This window comes from Mauremys mutica, chromosome 22, assembly GCF_020497125.1.
Source record: "Mauremys mutica isolate MM-2020 ecotype Southern chromosome 22, ASM2049712v1, whole genome shotgun sequence".
Classification (NCBI taxonomy): domain Eukaryota; kingdom Metazoa; phylum Chordata; order Testudines; family Geoemydidae; genus Mauremys; species Mauremys mutica.
In genome coordinates this window covers 16318009-16345609 of record NC_059093.1, presented here as the reverse complement: position 1 = coordinate 16345609, position 27601 = coordinate 16318009, and the positions used below count along the sequence as shown (strand labels likewise).

The following is a 27601-nucleotide window of genomic DNA, read 5'->3' as shown; positions in this document are numbered from 1 at the left end:
ATGAGAGCAAGTGTAGGACATAAGAGAAGCAGAGAGAGAAGGGTCCTGAGGAAGATTGCAAACTTGTCATTAAAACTTTCCATTACTATTTCTGTGGCATCCTAGCTGGGGAGGGCACTTTTCAGGAACAGTGTTAATTTACTTAAAAGTATAGACAATATTATCAATTAGGAGCCAAACAACCGCTGCTTCCATTTCTCTTTAAGGGAAAACATGTGTATTGTCACTTGATCCCATCCAAAACAAAGTGTCAAGCCCTGCAGGCATCTTGCCCTAATTCAAACCCTGAATACATTTCAATTTGTTAAAAAGCTTACCTCATTAATACTGCTGTCTGTGTGCTTGGGTAGGATGAGAGAAGAGCGGACAAGGCTTCTCTGCTCCAGCTGGCTCGGTTGGGACTCCCCGTAGTGCGCTCCTTTTACATTTGCATTGGATTGAAATTTGACACACTCAGCTAGATATGAATTTCTAAAATGTCTTGGAGAGAGTGCAGGGGAGACTGCAGTATGTGGGAGGAATGGGGGGGCAAAGGAGAGGTTGCTAAAAAGCTAGAATACTAAACACATCTGAAACTGGAATGCTGCAATATCTGTGTTAGCTTTTTTTGGTCATAATGGGTCATTCTTCAGAAGGAGCTGCTAACTGTCTGAGCAGGGTTGCCTACTTCTTTAATTAAGCAAGGTAAAAACCGTGGAAAGATGGCGCCAAATGTGGACGGAAGCACAGGGATTGCTGGGATGTGAAGCGATGCATCACGGGGCGTTGGGACAGGAACCAGAATGCCCCTCACCCTCCGCCCCCTTCCCACAACCCACGGCGCCAGAATGGGAAGAGGTGCTCTGTGGGATAGCTGCCCATAATGCACCACTCCCAACACCACTACAAATGTGGCCACACTACAGCGCTGGTAGCTGTCAGTGTGGCCACACTGCAGCGCTTTCCCTACACAGCTGTACGAAGACAGCTGTAACTCCCAGCGCTGTACAGCTGCAAGTGTAGCCAGACCCTAAGACAAAAAACTATCCTGACGTAACACTCTGGGTTTGAGTGAAAGCCAGGCAAGATATGGACTTCCATCAAAGTGCAAGTTGTCCTTGTACTTTATATTCCACCTTCATTGTGTCTCAGCATCATAGTGTATACGAGCCCTGTCCTATGTTAGACGTTGCAACAAAGAGCTGGACATCTGGAGGGGGGTTGCCATCATTGATTGTACAGGTTTGTTGCAACACCGGTCGTGAAGACGTCAGCACTGGTCCAGCTGAATCAGTGCATGCTGCAGTGGCTTCTAGCCAGTGTAGATGGGATGCCTCAATCAGTGCAGTTGTATCGGTTGAACAAGATTTCATAAAAATAGGTGCTTGCAGAGTCCCAACATGCACTGGAATAAGCACAGCTACAAGGCTGCACAGCTACAAGGCTGCAGCTACAGTGGATGCACCAGAATGATTCCATGGGACCTGATAACCCATTTCCAGGATGAGCTGCGCAGGTAGCCATTTTGTGCAATCAGAGTACCTACAGTGGCTCTTCTGTGTGGCTCCTGTTTGCTTCTCTCAGGGCTTGGCTACACTTGCGAGTTAGAGTGCATGAAAGCAGCCCCGGGCACCCTACTCACTACCCGTCCACACTGGCAAGGCACGTGGAGCGCTCTGACTCCAGGGCTAGTGCGCTCTTGGTACTCCACCTTGGCGAGAAGATTAACGCTTGGTGCGCCTTGGCTGAAATGCCCGGGCGTCAGTGTGAACCAGGAGTGGCATTGCTGCGTTCTAATCAGCTCTGGAAACGTCTCATAATCCCCTTAAATCAAGTGGCCGCTCTTATCATTGTTTTGGAATTGCTGCAGGAATGTGGATATGCCCTTTGAAAGCTCCATTTCTGACAGCCGGCTGCTTATCTGCTCCAAGACAAAGCAACCATTACTGTGAACTGCGCTGTGTGTGTGTGAGAGAGAGAGAGGCGGGGGGCGGTGTCTGCTGCTGTTTGAATTTACAAGACAGCATGCTGACATGCTCTCAGCCCCCCCAAAACCCACTCTCTCTCCCACCACATACACTCAACATACTCCGTATCACACTCCACACACACACACACCCCATTTGAAAAGCACGTTGCAGCCACTTGCATGCTGGGATAGCTACCACAATGCACTGCTCTCTGTGGCAGTTGCAAGAGCTGCTAATGTGACCACGCCAGTGCGCTTGCAGCTGTCAGTGTGGACAGATTGCAGCGCTTTCTCTACTGCGCTCCGTGAAGGCCGGTTTAACTCAAAGCGCTCTGCATCTGCAAGTGTAGCCATGCCCTCAGGTTTTGTCTACACTAGAGGTTTTTAACTCCATTTAACTGTCAATTATGAGTTGTTCCAGGATAAATCACAAACATTTGTGGAGTCTTCACACTCGCGTGCATAAGCAAGTTAGTTAATTCAATTAAAAAAACCCTCTAGTTCAGACAATCCCCCAGGCCCTGATGAGAGCTCAGAACCACAGGCTGAGCAGAGGATAGAGTGACTCATTTAACTCATCAGCTCCTTTAGGTTTCAGCCATAAATGCTATTTCAGTATGTGTCTAGTTTCTCAGGAACTGTATCATTTTTAAAGGAAGAACCAATGCAGTTGGTCACCAACGACTGGAAAGATTTAGCAGTTTAGTGGTTAGCATTGCCTCATTGATGTCTGTGCAGAGGACCATGGCTGTGGCTAGGTGAAGCTGTTCAAAGTGAATCAAGCTGATCCCTCGCATACCAGATCTGAAGTTCCAGGCACCTAACTGAAGTCAGGGTCTGAACTTGATCTGTATTAAAACAGCTTCTCTTGCTTTAGTCATGTACGTTAATTAGTGGTCTCCGGATGTTCCGGGGTAGGTGAGCCCTTTAGAAGTGAAACGATCATTAATGAACCACAGTCTGCCTTCCGCTTTCTTTCATAGTCTTTAATTCTCGACCACAGTTGTGCCTTAAGGGTTTATTTTTTCCTTTCCGCTGCACTGGGTTCTAGAAATGTATAAAGTGCATTAAGCTGCAATCTCCACTGAAAGCAGCAACTCGGAAACTGTAGCCCTAATGGTGCCTATTTCTTGTTGGCGAGTTTTTGATTAAATGTTGGGGAACGAGCCACGAATGGTGTGCAGTCCTCAGCACTGGAAAGCCCAGGCTTAAGGAGGAACTCTGCGAAAAATGCTGGAGCACTTACTTTCCAGACTGCATGAGAAATAGTAGTCTCCAGTAACCAAGTCTGCCACGACTTGAATCTGTACCCTCGCTTGAAGGCAAGAAATTGAGATGCCGAAGTTTCTCCTGGCACCTCTGAATTTTTCAGAATGTTTTTGTCTACATTGCTGTTGTGCTGCCAATGTTTGTGTTTTATTTTAAACGGCCTTGTCTTGAGGGGGATTAAGCAAAGTCATGGCCTTGTCTTTTGCTCTTACCTCATCCAGAGAAGTGCTAACCGATGGCTGGAAACTGCTCTCGTTTGGACATGTGTATGGTGGGAATCAGACCAGACTCTCCTTATGGTTCCCATTTTCATATTTCAACGTTTTCCTGTGATTTCATTAAGCTAGGTTTGGCATGAAATGAAAAGGCCCTGTCTCCCAGCTTGTGCAGCTCTGACCTAAAAAATGTTATATCCTGGCTTTAAGGACAAATAGATATTTATGTTATCCAGACTTAGACATATATATATTTACACGAAGCACAGTCACCATGTATACATTGAGCTTTCTAACTGAGGGTCTCCAAATGCTGCACGATGGATAAATCGCTTAGACTCCATGAGCCTGGCAGCTATGGTATTTAACCCCATTTTACATATGGGGAAACAAAATCATTTTGTGTCCCGGTGCCTTACCCACCCTTATGCAGTCAAGGAATGTTAGAGCCGTAATTAAAACTCAGGGTCTCCCTAATCCCCGGTCTGTACCCTAGTCACTAAACCATGTTGCCTTCCTGATATATAAAATGCTCAGCATACATCTCGAAGCCTAAATCTGAATTGACAGGTACTGTGCAGTATTTGTGGAGGCGATCCATGCTGAAAAAGTAAATGTGGGAGAGGGGACCCTTTAGGTTGGAGAAAATATTTTCATTTGAAATGGCCCCGATTGCTTGCTAGGACTGAATGAAACTGCCGCCCCCCTCTCCTTCTGCCCCCCCCACCTTTTGTTTAAAATGGATCAGATGGTCGTTCAAGGTTTTGTTTTTCCGTCTCCTACATTAAACTTTAGAGCTGCTTTCCATAACAATGCAAGTTTCACAGCAAGAGGATTGATCACACACTTAAAGTTACAGTAGGCTCTGTGCTACACACTGAATCCCCACCTAAAGAGCTTAAAAGCAGGGCTTTTTAAATTTCTTTGTTGTTGTAATGCTGTGGTTGGATTCATTGCTGAGGTCAAAGCTGTCAGGCTGCAGGGGTGGAAGGCTATATCCCCTATCCTGCCGTGGAAAGTACATGCCAAGAACTTTAATCTCAAGATTAAACAAATTGTTTTTCCATTGTGAGCTATAAACTCTTTCTAAACACTGTCCACATGTCAGCTGGATCTAGGAATAAGTAATTGAATCACTGAAGCTTCCTTTCTCTGAGCCTTCTCTTCAATTGCATTGAGAGCTTTTCCAGTTTTCTTTGGACACCACGCCTCTCCATGCTTGGGAGGAAACCAGATTGGATGCATCTTTGGTGGGGAGCGTGTAAACGGTGAGGCACTGGCTTTGCATCTCGCCTTCATTCATTGCTAGAGCTCTGCAGGGAGAGAATGAGCAAGGGAGCCGTACTCCATGACGCATCCCCTGTCTCTGGCAGGGAGTATCCAGGTCCATATCTGTACCAAAACTAATGCACTAACTTAAGGCAGGTCTACACTACGGGGGAAAATCGATATAAGATACGCAACTTCAGCTACGTGAATAACGTAGCTGAAGTCGAAGTATCTTATATCGATTTTACCTACCGTCCTCACGGCGCGGAATCGATGTCCGCGGCTCCCCATGTCGACTCCGCTACCGCCGTTCGGGTTGGTGGAGTTACGGAGTCAACAGGAGCGCGTTCGGGGATCGATATATCGCGTCTAGATGAGACGCGATATATCAATCCCCGAGAAATCGATTGCTACCCGCCGATACGGCGGGTAGTGAAGATGTACCCTTAGACTCTGCCCTTGTATCTTCCTGGGAGTGTGGAGCTGGTTGGTCAACAGGAAGCCGACTGCTACGGTGGAGGGGATGGTCCAGCTGCTGTGTATAGAGATCCACACCGAACTCAAAGCCATCGCTGGGTTAAGACTGAGGCCCTAGGATGGGAGTGGCTTCAGAAGAGCCAAGTATCATTATTTGTGTAGTAGTGTAAGTTCATGTGATGCTTTAAACAACTCAAAGAACAGGCCTTCAGTCTAACTCGGCTGTGACCGAGTGGTACAAAGTGGGAGTTCTGGGGGCGAGCGGTCAGGAGATAATCAGATTATCGTACGTGCATCTCGTCAGCTCTTTCATGTGCATCGAATATAGGAAAGTTGGGAGCCAACGTTGGGAGCCACGGCCAAGGATGGGGGTTGGCCCTGGGAGTCTGGCCAAAAGCTGTGAGTCACAAGGGAGGGATCTGAAGGGGAGTGAGCTGCGTAGTTCGTGGGATCAGGGAGATTGTTCCAGGCTTTGTAGGGGGTATGAGAAAATCAAATAAATTAAAAAACAATGAGCTAAAGGTCAGCAGAACAAATAACAATGAGCACCTGGGCTGCAAGGATAAGGGTATTGGAGAGAAATCAATGTGCTTTAGAAAGATCTCCCCTTCTGCCTCTCCTGAGATCGGCTGCAGAGAACTTCACCCAGTTGTCTAGCTCTGTTTCCAGCAGGGGTTACAGACACAGCTTTCAGATTTAAAACAGCCTCCACCTTAAAGATTCAGCCAGGGGAACTCGCTTTGCTTCAGGAATGCTTCCAGTGCACCTTAGCAAGACAAAATTTCCTGGGCTAGATAGTAACTAGCCAGAGACAGATGCCAACGTTTGGGGAGGAGGAGAGGAAGCCCCCTGGGGCCCAGAGGCAGTGACCGAATTGGAAGCCCAGTGTTCTCTGCTCCTCTCCTCCTGCCAAGAGGTTATCCCTGGAAACTTGGCTAGCAGGTGACTGTTAAATCTGAAGGTTTCTTTTGTCCAGCCCCCTGCTCTCAGTCTATGTAAAGGGTAGACTTGCTCTTCAGATAGGGTGACCAGATGTCCCGATTTTATAGGGACAGTCTGATTTTGGGGTCTTTTTCTTATATAGGCTCCTATTACCCCCCACCCCGATTTTTCACATTTGCTGTCTAGTCAGTCACCCTATCTTCAGACACCCTCTTAGGAAGCGGGGTGGTTAACTCTTCAGTGTCTAGACTCTAGTTGCTCTGCTCCCTGCTCAGCCTGGATGAGATAGGGAGTGGACTTCTGATCACAGGAGTGCTCCCCGCCCCCTGGTGGCATGGAATCGTAAGAGCAGGTAGACTTGAGCACTCTGTTGCTCCACTCTGTACTCTTGGAAGAGCTCCTGACTGTGTGCTTCAGGTAGAGCAAGCAGGAAGTCAATTAAATGCCGGGACTGTCCCCCTCTACTTGCTACTTTCCCTTCTCAGCAAAGGCAGGCGTGTGGGGTTTTGTGCTGTGAGGTTCTGCCTCAAGCTGGGTACGGGATCATAGATTATTAGGGTTGGAAGGGACCTCAGGAGATCATCTAGTCCAACCCCTGCTCAAAGCAGGACCAATCCCCAAATGGCCCCCTCAAGGATTGAATTCACAACCCTGGGTTTAGCAGGCCAATGCTCAAACCACTGAGCTATCCCTCCCCCCTGGTTGCACCAGTTCCCAAAAGAGAGACTTAAAGTTGAGATGCACCTTTTCCTTCTGGGTTGTACCACATCAGAAAGAGCTGTTAAGATAAGACTCGTGGAATGACAGTAATTCAGATTCCTCTTTCTTGCTGGAGACCTAACAAGATTTCATGTCATTCTGCCTCTAGGAGATGCTGCTACTTTTTAAGCCAGCTGAAATATCTTCTAAGGGGCAGCGTCACGGGGTGTGTCACTCACTCCCCCATCCGCGGTCTGCACCCCATCACTCCTTCTCTGCAGTCCACCTGCAACCCCTCTTGCAGCGTCAGGAACTGCAGTGTCTGCTTCGTGGCTCAGCCCTCCGGCCATGTCACTGTCCATGTTCCCCCCTGCCAGGGGAGTTTAGCTCCCAGTCCAGCCACTTCCCCAGTGGCGAGTGAGTGTGGGGAGGACTCAGGCCCACCCTGTACTATGGGTCCCAGCCCAGGGACCCACCAAACCACAGTCACTTACTGCATTCTTTTGCCTCTACTATCGCTGCATTTCCCTGGCCACTTCCCCACAGTCTCAGCACCTTCCTCTGTCTCAGCAGCCCATCTGAAGCTCCTTCTTTTCTCACCCAGTTCCTTTCTGCACTGCTGTCCAAGATGCTACAGGGTTGCAGTCTACGCCAGACACAGTTTTCCCTCCTCAAGCTCCAGGCAGCTACTGACTGTGCTCCGCCCTGAGGCTCTTCTTATGTGGGCCTTCTGGGCCCTGATTGGCTGCTCCTCACAACTCCTCTCCTATGGGCTGCTTTACACACAGCCTCTCTAGGGCTCCATTTACCCCTTACTAGCCAGTGTGGGGCGGATTTTCAAATGCGTTCAGCTCCCACTTAAGCACCTAAAGGGCTTTTCTACATTAGAAAGTTGTCCAGTTGCCAGCTCGGGAGACTGAACCCTCTTTCTGTGGGACAGGAGGCAGCCCAGGAAATCATGGCAAGGTTTTTAAAGATACATAGGCATCTAGTGGGATTTTCAAAAGCACCACAATGGAGAGCTAGGCGCTCAGTGCAATTTTTCGACCCCTGTTGTGGGAGTTAGGCTCCTAGATGCTTTTGAAAATCCCACTAGGCGCCTATTCGGCACTGGTGAGGCCTCATTTGGAGTACTGTGTCCAGTTTTGGGCCCCACACTACAAGAAGGATGTGGATAAATTGGAGAGAGTCCAGCGGAGGACAACAAAAATGATTAGGGGGCTGGAGCACATGACTTATGAGGAGAGGCTGAGGGAACTGAGATTGTTTAGCCTGCAGAAGAGAAGAATGAGGGGGGATTTGATAGCTGCTTTCAACTACCTGAAAGGGGTTTCCAAAGAGGATGGATCTAGACTGTTCTCAGTGGTAAAAGATGACAGAACAAGGAGTAATGGTCTCAAGTTGCAGAGGGGGAGGTTTAGATTGGACATTAGAAAAAACTTTTTCACTAGTAGGGTGGTGAAGAACTGGAATGGGTTACCTAGGGAGGTGGTGGAATCTCCTTCCTTAGAGGTTTTTAAGGTCAGGCTTGACAAAGCCCTGGCTGGGATGATTTAGTTGGGTTTGGTCCTGCTTTGAGCAGGGGATTGGACTAGATGACCTCCTGAGGTCCCTTCCAACCCTGAGATTCTATGATTCTATCTGTGTCTTGAGGCACCGAAATACCTTTAAAAATCTGGCCCAGGCTGCTTTTCATGCTGCTAATGTGTCTCATAGGTGGGCCCACCCCACCAGGGATAGGTTTGGTAAGTAGTTCGGTCTCTATGGCCCACCCAGGCCTTTGGCTGTCTGAGGAGGCTGCCGTTGGAGAGGCCAGATGTTAAAGTGACCAGACGGCAAGTGTGAAAAATCGGGACGGCGGGTGGGGGGTAATAGGAACCTATATAAGAAAAAGACTCAAAAATCAGGACTGTCCCTATAAAATCGGGACATCGGGTCACCCTACGGCAGATGTGGTGACTTTGGGATGTGGACACAAGGGCACCAAGAGCGGCACTGAGACTCCCCCGACCCCCACCAAGCTCATTGCTCATAGGCCACTGGACAGACATGAGGGGAGAGACAGTTTCAGATGACTGCTGATCTGGGCCAGATTCTAGCTGAAGAGCAGCTCTACAATGCCTTGAAGTTCCACCATGGATTCCGTATCCTGTGATGGGCACCTCTGAGCCGAGCCAGGCCAGCGTAGCCCGGAGTATTCAGTCAAGCCAATCCTTACTAAAATTCACTGGGGTTTGGGTGTGAACTGTTCGTGCACCTGAAGGTGAGGGAAACTCATTCCAAATTGCTCTGGCTTTCCCCAGCTCACTTCCCCAGTTGTCCGTGATCAGTTTGCGAAGGCGCTCAGGGCATTTGTGCTTTTTATTGTGTAAATATGGAATCGTTTTTGCGTTACAGAAGTAGCGATAAATAAATCCGAGCTCAGGAGACCCCAGCCTGGGTTTCTTTTCTCTGATTTAAAATCTGTTCAGTGACGGACAGTTTGACTAAATTTTCCAGCCAGTTGTAAACCCTCAGCCTTGGGGAGAACGTGAAGACATTGCCAGGTTTGAGCAAGGACTATTGATTGGCAAGCAGGCAGCAGAGGGCAAAGAGGCCCCTCATTAAGCCAGAGAGGGAACCGCAGGCACTCCTCCTACAGCCAGTATCTTAGGCTTTGGCTACACTTGCATTTCAAAGCGCTGCCGCGGCAGCGCTTTGAAGCGCTAAGTGTAATCAAAGCGCCAGCGCTGGGAGAAAACTCTCCCAGCGCTGTCCGTACTCCACTTCCCTGTGGGGAATAACGGACAGCGCTGGGAGCGCGGCTCCCAGCGCTGGGGCTTTGACTACACTGGCGCTTTGTAGCGCCGCAATTTGCAGCGCTGCAGAGGGTGTGTTTTCACACCCTGCTGCAGCGCTGCAAATTTGTAAGTGTAGCCAAGCCCTAAGGCTAAAAAGCTTGGGAGCCATTGGCGTAGCATAAATATTTGTGACTCTGGAGTGCTGTACCCCGGGGTCGAAACAGATCACGAGTTTCCCTCCAATTCCATTCAAGAGTAGTAGCCTGCCGGTCCTGGTTTTGGAAGGGCCAGGTTCACAAAAGGGAAGGGTAATTTACATCCCCCTGCAATCTCTGCCTTTCCTCTGGGAGGAGAGGGAATTCCAGGCATTTATTCTGCATCCTTTCCCGGGTGGTTGGGGGTGGGCAGCTTTAGTGGGTCGGGGGGAGGGGGGGGGGAGATTTTATAGGTGCCCTGCTGTTTGAAGCTGCTGTGGTGATGTGCAAAACGGGGACATGCTGCAGCTGTTCAGGTCATGCCTCCTTTTGTTGTGCCCTAATGGAGTGGAGATGGTGACTACTCTCTGTTGCTGCAGACTTCCCTCCCAGGTGGCCTTTTCACCTCCAGAGCTCCCTAGGTGGATTTCCACCAGCAAAAACCTGAGCTCAATCTGGCCGAAAGAAAAAATGAGGGATTCTAGACTGACCACCTGCTGTGTGTATCCACTTCCGGATACACGACTGTTTTCTGTGCAGCGCTGTTGTATTAATTTTATTCATCTGATTGGTGACGGTTTGAGAGCTATTCCCTTGGAAGTGGTTGCATAAATCCAGGCTGCTGCTTTTTATGCCACTGTGTAAAAATACTTTCACCTATGTGTTCCCTTCCAGCCTGCGCTGGAAATATGCACTCTCGGTTTTATCAACTGATTATCTTCAGCATCCGGGTTCTGTGAACCTTTCTTGATGCAAATGAGCAGTATGAGCTCTCAGGCATAGCGCTCCTGTGTTATTTATGCAAATCTCCCACTACCTTCGAAGTAATTTCTGAAATCTGCTACCACGATGTTGATTAAAAATGAGAAACAATTTGTCAGTGACAGGACGTAATTTAGTTTTAGTCTCTCTTGATTATAACATTGCAAATGTGTTTCTTTCCAGAGATAAAAACCACCGTGGTGTACCCAGCCACCGAGAAACACCTTCAGAAATATCTGCGCCAAGAGGTGTATCTCATCCGCGAGACTGGGGAGGATTACAAGAACATTACGCTGCCCTTTATACAATCCCAGAGCTTCAGCATCCAGGTACGGTAGGTTCTCGCCTCTGCGGCCCAGTATTATCTGGGGCATCCAGCTGTTTTTCTAAGACTGTCTGTGAGGGTGAGCCTTTTGGACAATGGCATAGTCCCCTATGTTCTAGTTTGTGTGGCACTGGCTGCTGAGTTTGAATAAATAAGACCAGATTCCAGTCTGGATGGGATTGGTGTAGGTTTGGAGTAACTCCGAAGTTAAGGAGGGGGAAAAGGTTGATAAACCCAAAACCTTATAGTATTGGTTGGCTGCTTGTCAGTTTGTCAGACATCATATGTTCAGCCCGGATTTGGTTGCCCTTGGCTTCTAATCCAGAGAATTTTTCCCCAGCTTGGTAGCTACCTTGAGTTTGAAATTTCTGTATACTCTCTCTCTCTCTCAATAACTTCTGATGTCTCTTTCTCTCTCACCATCTTGCTAGCTGTGCATATGGGAGCACATATCGTTCATGATGTTTAAAATTGCAAAGTGTGAGACAAACTTAATGATGTTACAGCAGATGTCCCATCGTGCTCTTCAGATAAACAAACCAGAAATAAAAAGTTGTCTTTGAGCCAAATAGCTACAAGAAAACTTGAATTTGTGGGAGTCTTAGGAGCAGAAGCAGCACTCTGGCAATCTGCTGTCTTTGTCAGCTTGCGCTGATCTGCGCAGGTGAACTCTTGAAAATATCAGATCATGAGCGCCTCTGCTCGCAGGATCAGATCCTGGCAGGCTCAGCTCAAGGGTAGATAAATTGTGATAGCTCCTCCCTTCTGGCCACCTTCCCCATTTTCCCTCTTACCCCTCCCTCCTCCTTCACCTCCCATCATCGATACAAAAGTTTCTCATCTGTTCTCCTCTAACTTCTCCACCTGCCTCATTGATCCCATCCCATCTCCTGATCTCCCTAGACTCCACTCTCATCCCCTACCTTCACTTTAACCTCCCACTCCCCTCTGGTTCTTTCCCTTCACAGTGCAAATATACACATTTTTCTCCCATCTTTCAAAAAACCGAACCACACCCTTAGCCCCTCTTGCCTCTTCAGCTATTTCCGTCTCCCTTCTACTGTTCAACTCCAAGCTCGTTGAACACGCTGTCTGTAATTCCCTGTCTGGAGTTCCTCTCCTCTGATTCCAGCTCCTTCCCTCTTCACCCCTCTAATCAAACTTGCTAATGCCTTCTTCCGGGCCAAAGCTCAGAAACAGTATTCTATCCTCCTCCTCCTCCTTGACTTGTCAGCTGTTTATGATACCATTGACATGCTTTGCTTCTTGCTATCTTGTTCTCCTTTGGCTTTCTTGACTCTGTCCTCTCCTAATTCTCCACTCCCCCTTCAGTGTGTCCTTTGCAGGATCCTCCTTATCCCCCTCCAGCTTTCGGGTTTGGGGGAGGTTTCACAGGGCTCTGTCCTTGGTCCCTTCTCTTCTCCCTCTGCACCTGATCTCTGAGTAATCTCATCTGCAAACTTAAATTCAGCTATTGTCTCTGTCGATGGCTCTCACATCTGCTTCTCTGTGCTGGGTTTCTCTCCCTGTGTCTAAACTCAAACCTTGCCCTCTATCTCTGACACGTTCTCGTGGATGTGCAGCCGTCAGCTTAAGCTCAACGTAGCTAAGTCCGAGCCCTGATCTATGCTCCAAACGTATGTCGGTATAACTGTGTTGCTCAGGAATGTGGAAAATCCACACCCCTGAGCGCAGTTATTACTGACCTAACTCCCTGCGTAGACAGCACTATGTTGACAGGAGGGCTTCTCCCGTTGACACAGCTACCACCTCTTGGGGAGGTGGAGTCCCTACACCAATGGGAGAAGCTCTCAGTGTAAGTAGCATCTTAACTAAGCGCTACAGCACTGTAAGTGTTGATAAGCCCTGAGCTCTTAATCTGTCACTCTAAGCCCTCTTCCCTACTTCCTTTCATAGTCACCGCGGACACCACCATCATCCTCCCTGTCGCTCAAGACCATAACCAAGGCATCATCTTCCCCTTAACCTGGATGTGAGGCTCTAGAGAGGGCTGTGTGTAAATTTTGCCCATTCTGCCTGCATAATACTGGTGTAAACATCGCCCCTCTCTTTGCAAATCTCCACGGCTTCCCCTTTCGCCAGCATACCAAACACAAATGACTCGTCTTCTCTCTAAGGCCCTTTCCTTGCCTGTGATGCCTACAAAAAAACTTGACAACGGTTAGGCTGCTGGTGTTCTGAAACCACTTCCCTGCATATTGACTGATATTGCCTCACTGTTTCCTTGTACTCCTCTCTATGTGTCTGTATCCAGCTGTTGTCCCTTGTCCCTGACCTAAAGAGCTTACAGCCTATCCTCTTGTTCTGTATTTGTACAGCCCCTAGCACGGTCGGTTCCTGATCTGTGCTCCCCGTGCAATACGGATAATAATTGAGTGCTTGAAGTTTACTGTGCGCGGTTCTTTCAGATGAGGCCCTAAACACCTGTGCTGTGGCTGGACACTGAAATCCCCCTGACCCTTTTCAGGAGACAGGGTTTGCTGCGATTGCCTGTCCAAAATCTCTCATCATCCCTCCAGTGAGGTAGTTTGCTGCCCGGCGGGTTGTTGCTGTTCGAGAGGTGGCTGCCTTTTCGCGATTCAGTTCAAGTTTTTTGGGATCTTTCGGAAAGAAAAGTGTTTCAGAAACGGGAGGCATTGTAATCCTTCTCCTTGATTTGCTTCATCGCAACACATTGGTGATCCTTTATGTTACTATTTCGAAACAAGCTCTGAACCGCCGAGTTCCTAACTTACTATTAGAATATTCCGTGTGGAAAAATTCAGTTCTGTGCTAGGATGATGGTCACCAGAGGCAGAGAAATACTCTCTTGAGTATCCACAGACCCACCATTTTGGATGGTTTCTGTCTCTTTAGATTTTTTTTATTTTGGTCACTTTGGAGCAAGGGGTTTGTTCTCCTTTCTTACTCGCCTTCTGACTGAACAGCTCCTCTTGCCATCACACTTCTGAGCTTCGCAGGGTCGAGGAAAACAATTCTACTAGTCTGCCGGGACCAACTTATGCTGATTGCACAGAAGTAGGAGTAATTATTCCGGACATGCAACATTGACTCTAATTAGGTAATATTTGCGTAGGGCTTTGAAAAGTGCATTAAAAGTGATGATAGTAATTAACTTCTGTCTAATCTGAGCAGCAGCTGGTATAAAATCAAAACCAGCCCCCAATCCAAACTGTTCCTAACCCTCTTTGCTGCAGCCTCCATGTGTTTTCCTTTGTGAAATTGCCTGGGCTGATTCCCGATGAGGGAGTTGCATGCCCTGACGTAGGACCACAAGTGAGGGTCCACTGAGGCAATACGTTAGAGAAAGGTTATTTCTAAAGCAGTGGTTCCCGAACGGGGTCCTGAACCCCTGGGGGTTTGCAAAATGTTACAGGGGGTTCTCGGGGAAAAAATTCCCTAATGGTGGGCAGAGCTGTCCCTAGGGACCCTGTGCAGCAAAGGGCTGGCTGCCCGGAGCCCCTGGACTTCCAAGAGCTAAGCAGATCAAAGCAAGCATCTCTATCACACTGCGGAGATTTAAATGTCAGGACTCCTTATAAGAAATGGAAAGGGAGGTGGATATTTTTTCCTGTTTTTAAAATTAAACAGGCAGCTTGTTTTTGTTTTAGAAATTATTATGAAGAACAAGTTTAAGCTTTGTCGTTTGCCTGGACTGCTCAAGACCTGAATGCTTGTGTAGGAGGAACTCTCTGAGTTGGCTTCTTCAATCCCTTCCTGCTGTTTCACATCTGTTACTCCTTGGTGAAACATAGGAGCCTTGTCTTACAACAGGCTTATTCAAAGTGCTACAAGCTACGAAAGTGAGATCTTGGGAAAGTGTTGCCGTTTTCATAATGTAATAAAAATACTGTAATGATATTTATTAATGATTAATAAATAGTGTGTACTAAGCATGACATACAAACCAATGTTATATTTCCAGGATCACTGCTTTTATAATTTATACTCAGGTAAAGGAGAAAATCCCTGGAAATTTTAGGAGGGGGTTCGTGAGACTTGACATTTTTAGGCGGGCGTTTGCGAGACTTGACATTTTAGTGAACGGGGTTCACAGGTTGTTAAAGTTTGGGAACCACCGCTCTAAAGTGCTGATCTCTCATTGGAGTGTTGGGGCTCCATCAGTGTTGTACCTGGTACCCAGGCAGCCAGGAGAGTTGTCCATGTTTCTCTACTAACCTACGCAGCACTGAAGCGGTTGATGTTTGTTTTCTAATCATTTACAGCTGAACATGGTTGGGCTTCTTTGCATCTAGTGAGAGAGGCCACTTTGCAGGCAGCAATGTGCTCTCAATTACTCTCCTGTCTCGTATCCTTTTGTTTGCTACAGTTTTCAGCTCTCATGCCAGCATCATCAAACTGCAGCACAATCATATACAATAGGCCTTTATTAGCTGGGAGAAAACAAGAGGATGTTTGTGTAGATTGTTGTAACTTTCTAAAGCAAACGTTTTTCTCCATGTCTTTGCTCTGACAACTGTAAGCGGCCTGGACTTGTCTGCTGTTGGCACCAGACTAGAATAAACCCTCTCTGTTGTCACTGTATGAACTGTATATATTCCAGTCTGCACTTGTGAGTTGTGCTATCTTCCTGGGAAAGCAGCGTAACCAAGGCACCTCTGATGTAAACTGGGAGAGGTCCCGCAACGTAGGTCTGATATACCCTAGCCATCCACTGTTGATACTGCAGTCTCTCATCCTCTTCCTCTTGTTGACACCAGCAGAGCAGACAAAATAAGAAGGGTGTAAAAAAATTAAGATGAAACAAGACAAACACACAAAACTCTAAGGGAAAGAAAAGCATAACCAAGGTAGAAAATGCAGCTTCTGTCTTTGATGCTCTCGCTTGCAATCTCACTGCTGGAGAAACACAGGTACAGCACATGGATTTTATCAACCACTCCAAGATCTGGCAAACTTGTAGCAGCCTGAGGCTGCGTAGGCATTGTTTTTACTTGCCTTTCCAGTCACAGGCCCAGTGTGATGCAAAATATGCAGTTTTGGCTGGCTAAGCGAGACTCTTATTAAACAGGAAGCAAAAAAGAGAGCGTTTGGAAAGAGAAGAAATAAAACGGAGAGAGAAAATGACACATGAAAGAGCGGGCGACAGCAGGATCCAAAGTGTCTCGTGCCAGGTGGTGTTTGGGATTTAGCTGAAGCCGTCGGAGGTGGCGATGATCCCTGTGTCGCTGTCTCTGGCCCAGTCGGGCAAGACACTTTTCAGGATCAGGATGATGAAGGTCCAGGAGTGTCACGGTGGATCCTGGGGCCCCAGGAGTTGCTGCGGGTGGCAGCCATGATGCCAAAACTCGCCTCGTTTGGTTCACCCCTTTCCAGGCAGCTTCTAGGATTTTTTAAGGCCCTGAAAAAGGAATGGTGGGTGGAATAGCCCATCCCCTCGTTATTTTGTCCACCACTAATTTCCATACACAAGAAGTGTTGGTCCATTGGTTTCTGGTCCCACACTCCTGTGTATCAGGGTGATCTTAATGCAGTCCTTGAGTTACATCCGCAAAGCTTTTTGTTTGGACTAACGGAGTTTTCCTTTTGTACTTTTCCCCAGCAACAGTTGTTATCGGTGATTGGAACGGTGATTTTATAAACTTGTAGCCATTTTCCCGCCGCTGGGCTCACAATTGGGGTAGGCCTGTCAGGCTCCAATTATTTCAATAGTGCTAGTCCCAGCTCTGACTTGCTTTCAGTCTTGGGAGGTCCTATCACTTTTGTGTGCCTCCATTTTCTCCTCTATAAAATGGGGATAATGCCTCACTGGTAGAGGTTGAGATGCCGGTGACGAGACCTATGGTCCTTGTATAAAACGCAATAGAAGGACATGGTGGTATCTTCTCTGCTTGGATCTAAGATGTGTTTTTTGCTCCCTCTTCTCATTAAGGTAGCTGCTCAGCTGTAGTTGTGAGGAGGTAGTGTTTTCAAAGGCAGTTCACATTTTATTAACCATGGAATTAACCCCATGGCATGTTGGCTGGGAAATGGGAGGAAGGATGGGGCTCAGCAGATACCACCATGTGTCCCATGATCAATTTCCTGGGACTGCAGGAAACCTCGGGCCTTGGTGGATCATAGAATCATAGGACCGGAAGGGACCTCGGAAGGGACCTCAAAAGGTCATCTAGTCCAATCCCCTGCACTCAAGGCAGGACCATGTAATAACTAGAGCATCTCTGACAGGTGTTTGTCTAACCTGTTGTTAAAAAACTCCAATGATGGAGATTCCACAACCTTCCGTAGGTAATTTGTTCCAGTGCTTAGCTACCCTGACAGGAAGGATTTTTTTGGTGCTGTCCTCTGGACTTTTTCCAATTTGTCCACATCTTTCCTGAAATCTGGCACCGAGAACTGTGCACAGTACTCCAGTTGAGGCCTTATCAGTGCGGAGAAGTTCTCATGGCTTGCTTACAACGCTCCTGCTAATACATCCCAGAATGATGTTTGCTTTTTTTGCAAGTGTTACACTGTTGACTCATATTTAGCTTGTGATCCATTATAACCCCCAGATCCCTTTCCGCAGTACTCCTTCCTAGGCAGTCATTTCCCATTTTGGGTGTGTGCAATTGATTGTTCCTTCCTTAGTGGAGTACTTTGCAATTCATAGAATCATAGAAGATTAGGGTTGGAAGAGACCTCAGGAGGTCATCTAGTCCAACCCCAGCTAAATCATCCCACCCAGAGCTTTGTGGAGCTGAGCCTTAAAAACCTCTTTGTCCTTGCTGATTTCATCCTATTTACTTCAGAACATTTCTACAGTATGTCCAGATTGTTCTGAATTTTAATCTTATCCTCCAAAGCACTTGCAACCCCTCCCAGCTTGGTATCCTCTGCAAACTTTATAAGTGTACTTTCTATGCCGTTATCCAAATCACCGATGAAGATATTGACCAGAACCGGACCCAGGACTGATCCCTGCGAGACCCCATTCAATATGCCCTCCCAGCTGGACTGTGAACCACTGATAATTGCTCTTTGGGAATGGTTTTCCAACCAGTTATGCACCCACCTTCTAGTAGCTCCATCTAGACTGTATTTCCCTAGTTTGTTTATGAGGACATGCGAGGCAGTATCAAAAGCCTTAATAAAGTCAAGATTCTTGATTCACTAACTCTGCCTCTGAGCTGAGTCTTGCTGTGATGAGATCCCAGCTCCCTTTTTAAAGCGCTGTTCTTATTACAGATTATTTACTGACGGTGTCATATGCAAGCAAAACTACCATGGAGTCATTTAGCAAAACAGAGCATGCATGCGTACACGTACCATATTGCAAACCTCCTTAAAGAGAAATTAACGGGAATGACCGTAACATCAAACATTGACCATGGATATTAGCACTAACAGAACCTGTCTACCCTGCAAAACTAACCGTGTTAAAGCTGTGTTATAACCATTTGGTATAGCCTGGGTGGATGGATCAAAATTTGTTTAAAGCCAGGGCAAATGCACTTTTTTTTTTAACCTGATTTTAAAATAGGTTGGTCCAGCCATACAGGCAGGAGCAAACCATATTGGAACCCACCATATTTTCTGTGGCGACTGGCAGTCTTTTGAATTATTATTGTGGTAGCCTCCAATCAGGATCAGAGCCCCATTGTGTTACATGCTGTACAAACTCACAGTAAGAGAAGACTGCCTGTTCCAAATCCCTTAGGGTACATCTGCACAGCAAAGGCAAATCCACAGGTGGCCTGTGCCGGCTGACTCAGGCTCATGGGGCTTGGCCTGAGGGGCTGTTTCATTGCTGCAAGTTCCTAGAGCCTGGGCTCCCGCCCGAGCCCAGAAGTCTACGTTGCAATGAAACAGCCCCACGGGCCAAGCCCCTCGAGCCCAAGTTGGCTAGAATGGGCCAGCCACGGGTGTCTAATTGCTGTGTAGACATACCCTTAGTCTCATTTAATACCGTAGATAGACTCTTCCCAAGCATGTTAAACGGCCGTGCTTCAGCAATCTCTGTTTCATAGCATCAATGAGCCTGGCAGGGATAGTTCTTTCCAAGCTCTCTTATGCAGGAATGTAGCATTTGCTAAACTGGATTAAAGCATCTCAGTCTAGTATCACATCTCCAGCAGTGGTCAATACTTAATACACCTCTATCCCAATATAACGCGACCCGATATAACACGAATTCAGATATAACGCGGTAAAGCTGTGCTCGGGCGGGGGGGCTGTGCATTCTGGTGGATCAAAGCAAGTTTGATATAATGCAGTTTCACCTATAACGCGGCAAGATTTTTTGGCTCCCGAGGACAGCGTTATATCGGGGTAGAGGTGTAGAATCATAGAAACGTAGGGCTGGAAGTGACTTCAACAGGTCATCTAATCCATTCCCTTGTGCTGAGGCAGGACCAAGTAAACCTAGACCATTCCTGGCAGGTTTTTGTCTAATCTGTCCTTAAAAACCTCCAGTGGGGCGATTCCATGACCTCCCTAGGTAACCTGTCCTAATTATCCTTACAGTTAGAATGTTTGTTTTTCCTAATATCTAACCTAAATCTCCCTCAATGCTTCAGAGGAAAGCAAAAATCCCCCATAACTCATCTAGTCAATTGTGCAATGCTGTACATATGTGAAAAATTCCCTCCTGACCTCTCTAGTGATCAGCTGATGCCCTGGAGCATATTTGATTATTTCATGGATAATTAACTACAAATGTTATTGGCCATAAAATTATTTGGTCCTTTTTAAAATCCAAGTGCAGCTTCTATTTGCAGTGAATCTGAATTAATCTAAGCTCTTGAGGTGAAGGGTGCAGTATTTGTTTGTTTGCTGTCTTTGTAAACTGCGTATTTCTTTCTTCCAGTGGGTGTATAATATCCTGGAGAAGACGGCTGAGGCTGATCGAATAATCCACGAAAACCCTGATTCTTCCAATGGTTTCATTCTCATTCCAGATTTTAAATGGAATCAGAAACAGGTTAGCTTCTCATTTGATCCTCTAGCTCTTTAAAGGGACAATGCCTGTTTCAAAGTAACACACAAGAAGCCTCCTTAGCTGTATTTTTAACAACATTTGAGATTATTAAAACTGCAGGTTTTAAAAATTAAATGTACAGTAACTCCTCACTTAACGTTGTCGTTATGTTCCTGAAAAATGCGACTTTAAGCGAAACGATGTTAAGCGAATCCAATTTCCCCATAAGAATTAATGTAAATGAGGGGGTTACGTTCCAGGGAAATTTTTTTCACCAGACAAAAGACTATATTATGTATATATATATATATACACACACACAGAGTATACGTTTTAAACAAACAATTTAATACTGGTACGCAGTGATGATGATTGTGCAGCTTGGTTGAGGTGGAGGAGTCAGAGGGTGGGATATTTCTCTTACTGCTAAATGATGAACTAGCAATTGGCTGAGCCCTCAAGGGTTAACTCTCTCACTCTGCAAGGCAGCAGGAATGGAGGAGATATGCTCATTTCCTTTCTGCAGCTGCTACAAGCTCTCTCCGTCCTGAGTCCTGCTCTATGGAAGATGGGGTAAGCGGGGTGCAGGAGCAGGGGGGAGGGGGATACCCTGACAGCCCCCCTTTTCCTTCCCTCCCCCCGGCATAGCAAGCAGGAGTCTCAGGGAGCAGCTCCAAGGCAGAGGGCAGGAGCAGCACATGGCAGTGGGGGGAGGGACACAGCTGAACTGCAGGCAGCTGCTGCACAGGGAACTTAGGGGAGCGGGGAGCTGATAGGGGGCTGCCGGTTCACCCTTGTTCCAAGCCCCCACCAGCTCGCTGCAACACTGCTCTTCCTGCAAGCAGTAGACAAAGCAGGCGGCTGCCAAACGACCGTTAGAAGGCAGCGTTACACAACTTTAAACGAGCATGTTCCCAAATTGATCAGCAATGTAACAACGTTAACCGGGATGACTTTAAGTGAGGTGTTACTGTACTGCTATTCTTAATGGTGGTGTTAGTTAATTATGTAACACTTTACATTTCACTCTGCTTGACAATGAGAACAGACTGGTCAGTTTCACTTTTGTTTAGTGACTTACTAATAAACTTCACTTTCTGGTTCTTTTGCACCTACGCCAACATTGCTGGCGCATGTTTAAAGCCAAAGTTATTTGTTTATCCTGACAAATTTGTATTGACTTTTAGATTTTGTAAAGCCTCATTTTTGTAAACCTAAATATTAGACATAAATCAACCTGACAGTGTCCCTTTTAACTGATGCAATTAACTTTCCTTCTTTCTAGAGTGTTAACTATTTGCACTTGCATCAAGGTTACTGTCATAGCTTGTATCACACAGTCACCTCATAAGCAACTACTTAACCCCTTATGGAATGAATACTCCTTCTTCTGCACAATTTGAAGTTCACAGACCTTAGTCCAGCCTATAATCCTAAATGTACTGGTTCTTATACCAAATATGTTTAATGTGGTACTTTTGTGGTCTAGAAACTGCAAGGCCTGGGACCAAATAAATGGAGTTTAAACCCTAAAGCTCAAAATAACAAGACTCCAAGGTTGCAGTCCTGGCTCCATTGAAATCATTGGCAAAACTCCCATTCATTTCAGTGGAACATGGATTTTGCCTTGGGTTTCTGATCCCCAGAACATTTATCTAGGCTAAGCTGGGAAAGGCTTTCTATTGTTCCACTTTATAAAACATGGACCAGGACTGAAAATAACTCATGAGCACTCTGAGTTAATGCTGCAAAATAACTTTATACTCTTGTATTCAAGTGTGGTCCAGCAAATAGTGTTACCAGACTGGGAGATCCTATTTCTGGCTTCTTCACTGACTTGCCGTGCAACACTGGGTAAAATTCTTAATCTCTGTGCCTTGGTCTTCCCCATCTGTAAAATGGGAATAGTGATACTTATCCATCTTTGACAAGTGCTTTGAGATCTCAGGATGAAAAGTGCTACTTATAATTAACCATCCCCCCGCCCCCGTTGAAAATATGTTCATGTAGGAATTCCGAAAAGCCTGAATTCTAGTTCCCTAGAACTGAAACGTGCGACTCCAGCCAGGATTAGAAGTGCTGATACGAGCTCCTCTAGAGCAGTGGTTCTCAACCAGGGGTCCAGGGCCCCATAGGGAGCCTCGAGCAGGTTTCAGGAGGGCCTCCAATCGGGGCCAGCATTGCTGGGGCCCAGGGCAGAAAGCGAAAGCCCCACCACATGGGGCTGAAGCCCAGGGTCCCGAGCCCTGTCACCCGGGGCTGAAGCTGAAGCCTGAGCAATGTAGCTTTGGGGGAGGGCCCTGTCGCATGGGGCCGCAGGCAGTTGCCCTGCTTGCTACTCCCTAACGCCAACTCTGGCTTTTATACCAGTTATTGGGGCACAGGTGGGCCATGGAGTTTTTATAGCATGTTGGGGGGGGCTTCAGAATGGAAAAAGGTTGAGAACCTCTGCTCTAGAGAAATTAGTTTGTCAGCATCATTGGAACCAGTTCAGATATTTAGGCCAGGTGATACCTAGATTGTATTGTTTTTCCTTGTTTCCTACTCCTTCATTTAAAAAAAAAAACAAGCAGTGTGAGCCCTTCCATTTCATCCCCAAATACTGGCATGCGTAAAATACCCTTCTTTCCCACAGGTCTCCACTGTCTTTAAAACTACAGGATAATCTGTTTGGTTTCTTAAACGCAAATCCTGTCTTCTGGCCTCTGCTCTTTTCGGGTGCTAGAAAGCTTGAGGCTAGGGCAGGACGTCGGACCCTTTCTGCTCAGTGATCTGCATGTGTGGAAACGGTCGGTAACAGAGCCGCTGCTGAGATTTAAAAACCCGTCGAATATATGTAAGAGCGTCCTCAATTAATGATTCACTGGAGCAGTAAAAAGATCAAGGAGGCTGTTTAGATTCCATCTCCAGTATCTAGATACCCCCAGGATTCATAGCCGCTCCCCCCAGCGGAGAGCCTGCCCAGGAAGTGTGATGAACACTGTCTTTGGCCCCGTGCGAACCAGGGATTGGTCCCTGGCTGTGAATGGCTTTGACCAAGCACTGGGCCATTTGGCGTCAGGTTCATTCCATGTGTATTGGTGCCTTAGGCAAGCCGGTTTTGTCCTGTCCTCCTTCCTTCTGCACGCGACCTCCCTGGGCCTTCAAAGTGGACTTGTTTAATGTCCACTCCCTGGGTTTCCCAGGACCATCTTCCACCTGCTTTTCCCCGGCTAGAGCACTTGTGTTCTCACTTGCTTTCTGCCGCCTAATGCACATTTTGGGGAGGAGCTCCTCAAGTGCTTGGGTTTCTGGCCCCTCTCTGCTATTTAAAATGGGGGAAACAATTGCCTACCTTGCATGGGGTATTGTGACGTTTAGTTTCATTAACATCCGCAAGACACCGGGGGGATCCGTGGATGGAAGTCGCTCTAGAATTGCAAAGTGCCCTCAGGACACGGTTGGCATTAGACAAATAATAAACTATTTTATTTTGAGAAAATGCGGCTTCAGTAGGGACATCCCCTAAGAAGTGGGAGGAAGAGGATAGAGTGAGAACAAAGAAAACACTCATCCTAGAGCCTGTGTTACAATGCACTGCATGGTCTCGTGCAGTCAGCAGGTTGCATACGCAGTTCATAGTCTTGGAAAGAGCAGAATTATGTACTTCAGATCAGCTGACTTGTGGGAAGTTCAGGGATGTACAGTCAGGAGAGAATATCTAGGAGAAGACAGACACCCGGTGTAAATAAATTACGGTCTGAAAAACACCGAACGAGTTGGACTCCAATGCATCTCGAGTCCTACAAGGAGTATATCGCGTTAAACTTGCTGTCTGTCACAACAACCATTTCAGCAGTGATTCTTCAAAGCACTCATCTGTTCTGAACTGTCTGATTTCGATTCATCCAATTGGCACGCGTGGCAGGCTCCATCCCAGAGCCGTAGGCCACTAAATTACATGACGTCAGCTCCACATGGCTCCCAGTAGGGCTGTCAAAGCATCTCTCGAGCTAGGACTTAGAAGCCTGCTCAGTAGGGTTCTGTTCCGCTAACGTCGCACTTTAATTGAGGATGACGCGCGGGTGGACCTTTTAATTATTTCAGGCTGGTGGATTGCAGCAGGAATTCTTGTTTGTTTACTCTTTGAAATGGTTCTGAATGTCAATAAAACGAACAGAAGCTGCTAACGGTCCTCGCTGTCAAAATGTGAAACCTGCACAATCTCTCCCCCCGCCGCCAACCTAAATAATGCAATGGAGGTGACATTCTTGCTGGACAGCTAGAACTGTGATTTCAGGCTTCAGCATCAGCATCTGCAAGGCTAGAGTCTTCCAAAACATTGCATGCTCTGGGTATAAAGAGAAGACTGGAGCTGTTTGTGCAGTGTACATATTGTGTGACCTTTTCCCACAACGTGGGCATGTGGTATGCTGGCTATTGCTCTGCTGGGGAGAATTTGACCTGCCCAGTTGTGTGTAATGGTGTGTTTCTCTAGCGGCTGGGGACCCACAGAGTTTATAAGCCTTAGTATGATTACAGATAATGGGCAGCTTCCATGGTTAAGGCATTTGGGCTTTACACAGGTTCAGAGTTCAGCTGACATCTATAAAGCCTAAGCGGTCATAGGGCCAGATTCTGAACAGTGCTGCTGCATTGACTTCAGTGAGACCACACCGGTTGACGTTAGCTGGGAATCTGGACCACAGCACGCTCTGTAAAGGGTGGTTACAAACTCCATGTGGCCACTGATTTATTACACGTCTGCATGATTCTCTTTGGTCTGACCACTCCCCACGGGCGGCAAGTGGGCAGAGCTACAGACCTCCCTGTGTAATTGTAACTTTCAAAATTGAAATTGTGGGTGAAGTTCTGTTCCAGCCCAGTGATGTCAGGGAAATGGGAATTCCCACATGGACTAGCTGAGTTTTCCAAGTGTTTGAACTAGTGCAGGAAGTGCCTCTAATCATCCATTTCAGCTGCTGAGGTTTGGATTAGAAGGATCTTCTCCAGGATCACCAGGCCATATATAATGGGAGCAAATTGATACCTAGGAAATACAGTAGCTGGTTTTTTGGTCAGCATGGAGGAATGCGTTTTAGTTAAACATGCTGCTAAAAGCCCGTTTTAGATCTCTCTAACCATTCACTTCTTCTCAAACCCAGAGGAGCCCTGAGGCGTTGCCTGAAATGTTGTACATTACATCATCCAGAGGCTTTTAGCAACAGGCTTATTTATTTTAAACAGCAACATACAGATGTTCTAAGGAGAAGAGAGAGATTTGCTTTGCTTCTGTAGTCCAGGTCCAATAGGGAGCCCAGGGTGATTTTAATAAGCCTCGATAATATGCTGTCTTGTCTAGGAGCTATAAAGTGAACCCACTGAGCTAACTAGGTCAGCCTGAGAATGATAAATAAGCGTCGAGTAACGAAAATCACTTCGTGCCTTGGAAACGAAAAGATGTAATTGGAAATGTCATGCTTTGGGTGTCTGAGCAGGCATCTTGAGAGCCATATTCTCAAATCATCTGCTCTTTCAGAATAGCCAGGTGGAATTATTTTAACAGCAAAAAAAGCAGAGAGGATCTTAGACATCTAAATTATTTGTTCTATACACACATGTTGAAGGTGCCTCAGAGAGTAGCTAACTCAGTACAAGGAGCACAAGCTGTAGAACCCTACAATGTTTACATACGTGAAGGATGACGCTTTGGAAGCATGGGGCAGCTGATTGAATGTGCTGCAAAAGCCGTGTTCTGTAGAGCGTTGTCATCCCATGGCAGAAAACATGCAGAATATAGATGGGGGTTCAGGTGTGGCTCTATATGGGCCCCCAGTTTCAGCTGCGGTCTCTCGATGCTACTGGAATACAAATAATCAATAATAATAGTATGCATGTGTGTTCTGACAAATCAGAACTTTACAACTGATTTCATGGCCAGTACAGCCCTTGAAACTCAATAAGAATCTTGAGAGAACATCTGTGTATGTGCGTTACCCTGTATGTAATACCTAGCCAATGTTTCTTTCCATTTATAACGACTTATGTCCATAAGGGTGATCAAATGTTTGTTTCACCGACTACCTTGGGCAATGCTGGAAGCCTGGCTGATCATCTTGTAGATGAGATGTAGCCTCACTATACTGGTATTGTGAATTGACTCATTAATTCTTGAGAGATGAGTTATTTAAAGAACCAGAGTGATTGGAAACTGGCCCAGTTTGTAATATTCAAACAGAAACACATGGGACCTTTCCATTTTGAAATCTAAAGTTACGCTTTTGCCCTTTTGAATTCTTAGAAAAATCTCCTTCTTATCATCTGTTCACGGGGACACGTTGCTCTCTTGTCCTGCAGGGAGACAATGCTTTGAGCAAGTGGCTGGGAATATAGGCTCCTGACTTCTATTCCCAGTTCTCCCATTGCCTCACTCTGGCTTTGGGCAAGTCTGTGCCTCGTTTTACCCAGCTGTAAAATGGGAGTCACTGTGACACTCTCTATCTCGGGGGAACACCCTTCACCTCCATGTTTATCCTTATAAAATGACTGCATGGTATCCAGTGCAAAGTTTGTCATGTCAGGTGTCTTTGGAAGGCTCATGATGCACTGAGCATTGTTGTTATAGTAATGTTATAGGTTGTAATTTCATGCCTATAGTTATGAGGCTGAAAATGTGTCCTCATGGCTTAAAACAATCCCAGGCAAAACTCTCCAGGAACAGAGGGGCAGTTCGCACCTCATCAGGGCATGTATGTGACAAACCCAGCCCAGCCTCACAGGAACAAAAGACACTGGCCTAGGCCGCAACAAAGGATCTGTTGGACTCTCAATTGAGTCACCCCCTTCCCTTGGCCAGTTTGGGACTACGATGAGGTAATGCTCACCTGACTCTGAAGGGGAAGGGGGGCAAAGCCAAGAGGGAAGAAAGAACACGATAAAAGGGAGAGACGTTTGCCGTGCTCTTCCTCTCTCTTCCACCTCCGTCTACAGACATCCCCACCCAGCGTCTGAAGCGCTGATCAAAGGGGAGAGCCTGGCTGAAGGGCAACCAGCCAGCCTGTGGTGAGACGCATCTAAGTTTGTACGGGCACCGAAAGTGTTAAGATCAGCTTAGAATGCGTTTTGCTTTAATTTCATGTGATCAAATCCAACTTGTTATGCTTTGACTTATAATCACTTAAAATCTGCCTTTCATAGTTAATAAATTTGTTTGTTTATTCTACCTGAAGCAGCGCGTTTGGTTTGAAGCGTGTCTGCGTATATGGGGGGGAAGATATCTAGTATCCTATTTCACAAATACTATTCAGCCAAATCTCGGTGGCAGTGCGATGGATGACAACAGTCCATATCGACATGGGGCAAGACTCCTCTCATAGCTGCACTACTGGAGTTATATTTTCTGTGAAGCTCTAAGACCTAGAATCTCCTGCTGCTTTTTATGTTATATTTTGGTGGTAACAATGTCCTGTCTCTGCAGCTAGATGACCTGTACTTGATAGCCATCTGCCACCGTCGGGGGATAAAGTCACTGCGAGACCTCACCGCTGAGCACCTGCCTTTGCTGAGGAACATCTTGCAAGAAGGGAAGGTGGGTGTTATGTCATTTATCTATCCGGCTTCTTATGGCCCCTGTAACCTTAGCATATAAGCACCCATCAGGGTCTCTGTTTTACTCGTGGAAGATCAGTTTGGGAACTGCCTCGGTTTCCCATCAGCAGGGAATAGCAACCAATTTCACCCTGCTGATGCTGAATTCCCGCTAGTGAGGTTTTAGGGAGTTGACCTGGGCTGTCATAACAGC

General features: G+C 46.7%; 1 protein-coding gene across 1 annotated transcript in view; it reads left to right on the top strand.

Moving 5' to 3' along the window:
- The window catches only part of DCPS (decapping enzyme, scavenger), a 56573-nt gene that overhangs the window by 24256 nt on the left and 4716 nt on the right, over nt 1–27601 (top strand). Inside the window, exons 3-5 of the mRNA XM_044996843.1 lie at nt 10739–10884; nt 19711–19824; nt 27278–27388. Coding sequence (XP_044852778.1) covers nt 10739–10884; nt 19711–19824; nt 27278–27388 — 371 coding nt within the window. The remainder of the gene's footprint in view (nt 1–10738; nt 10885–19710; nt 19825–27277; nt 27389–27601) is intronic.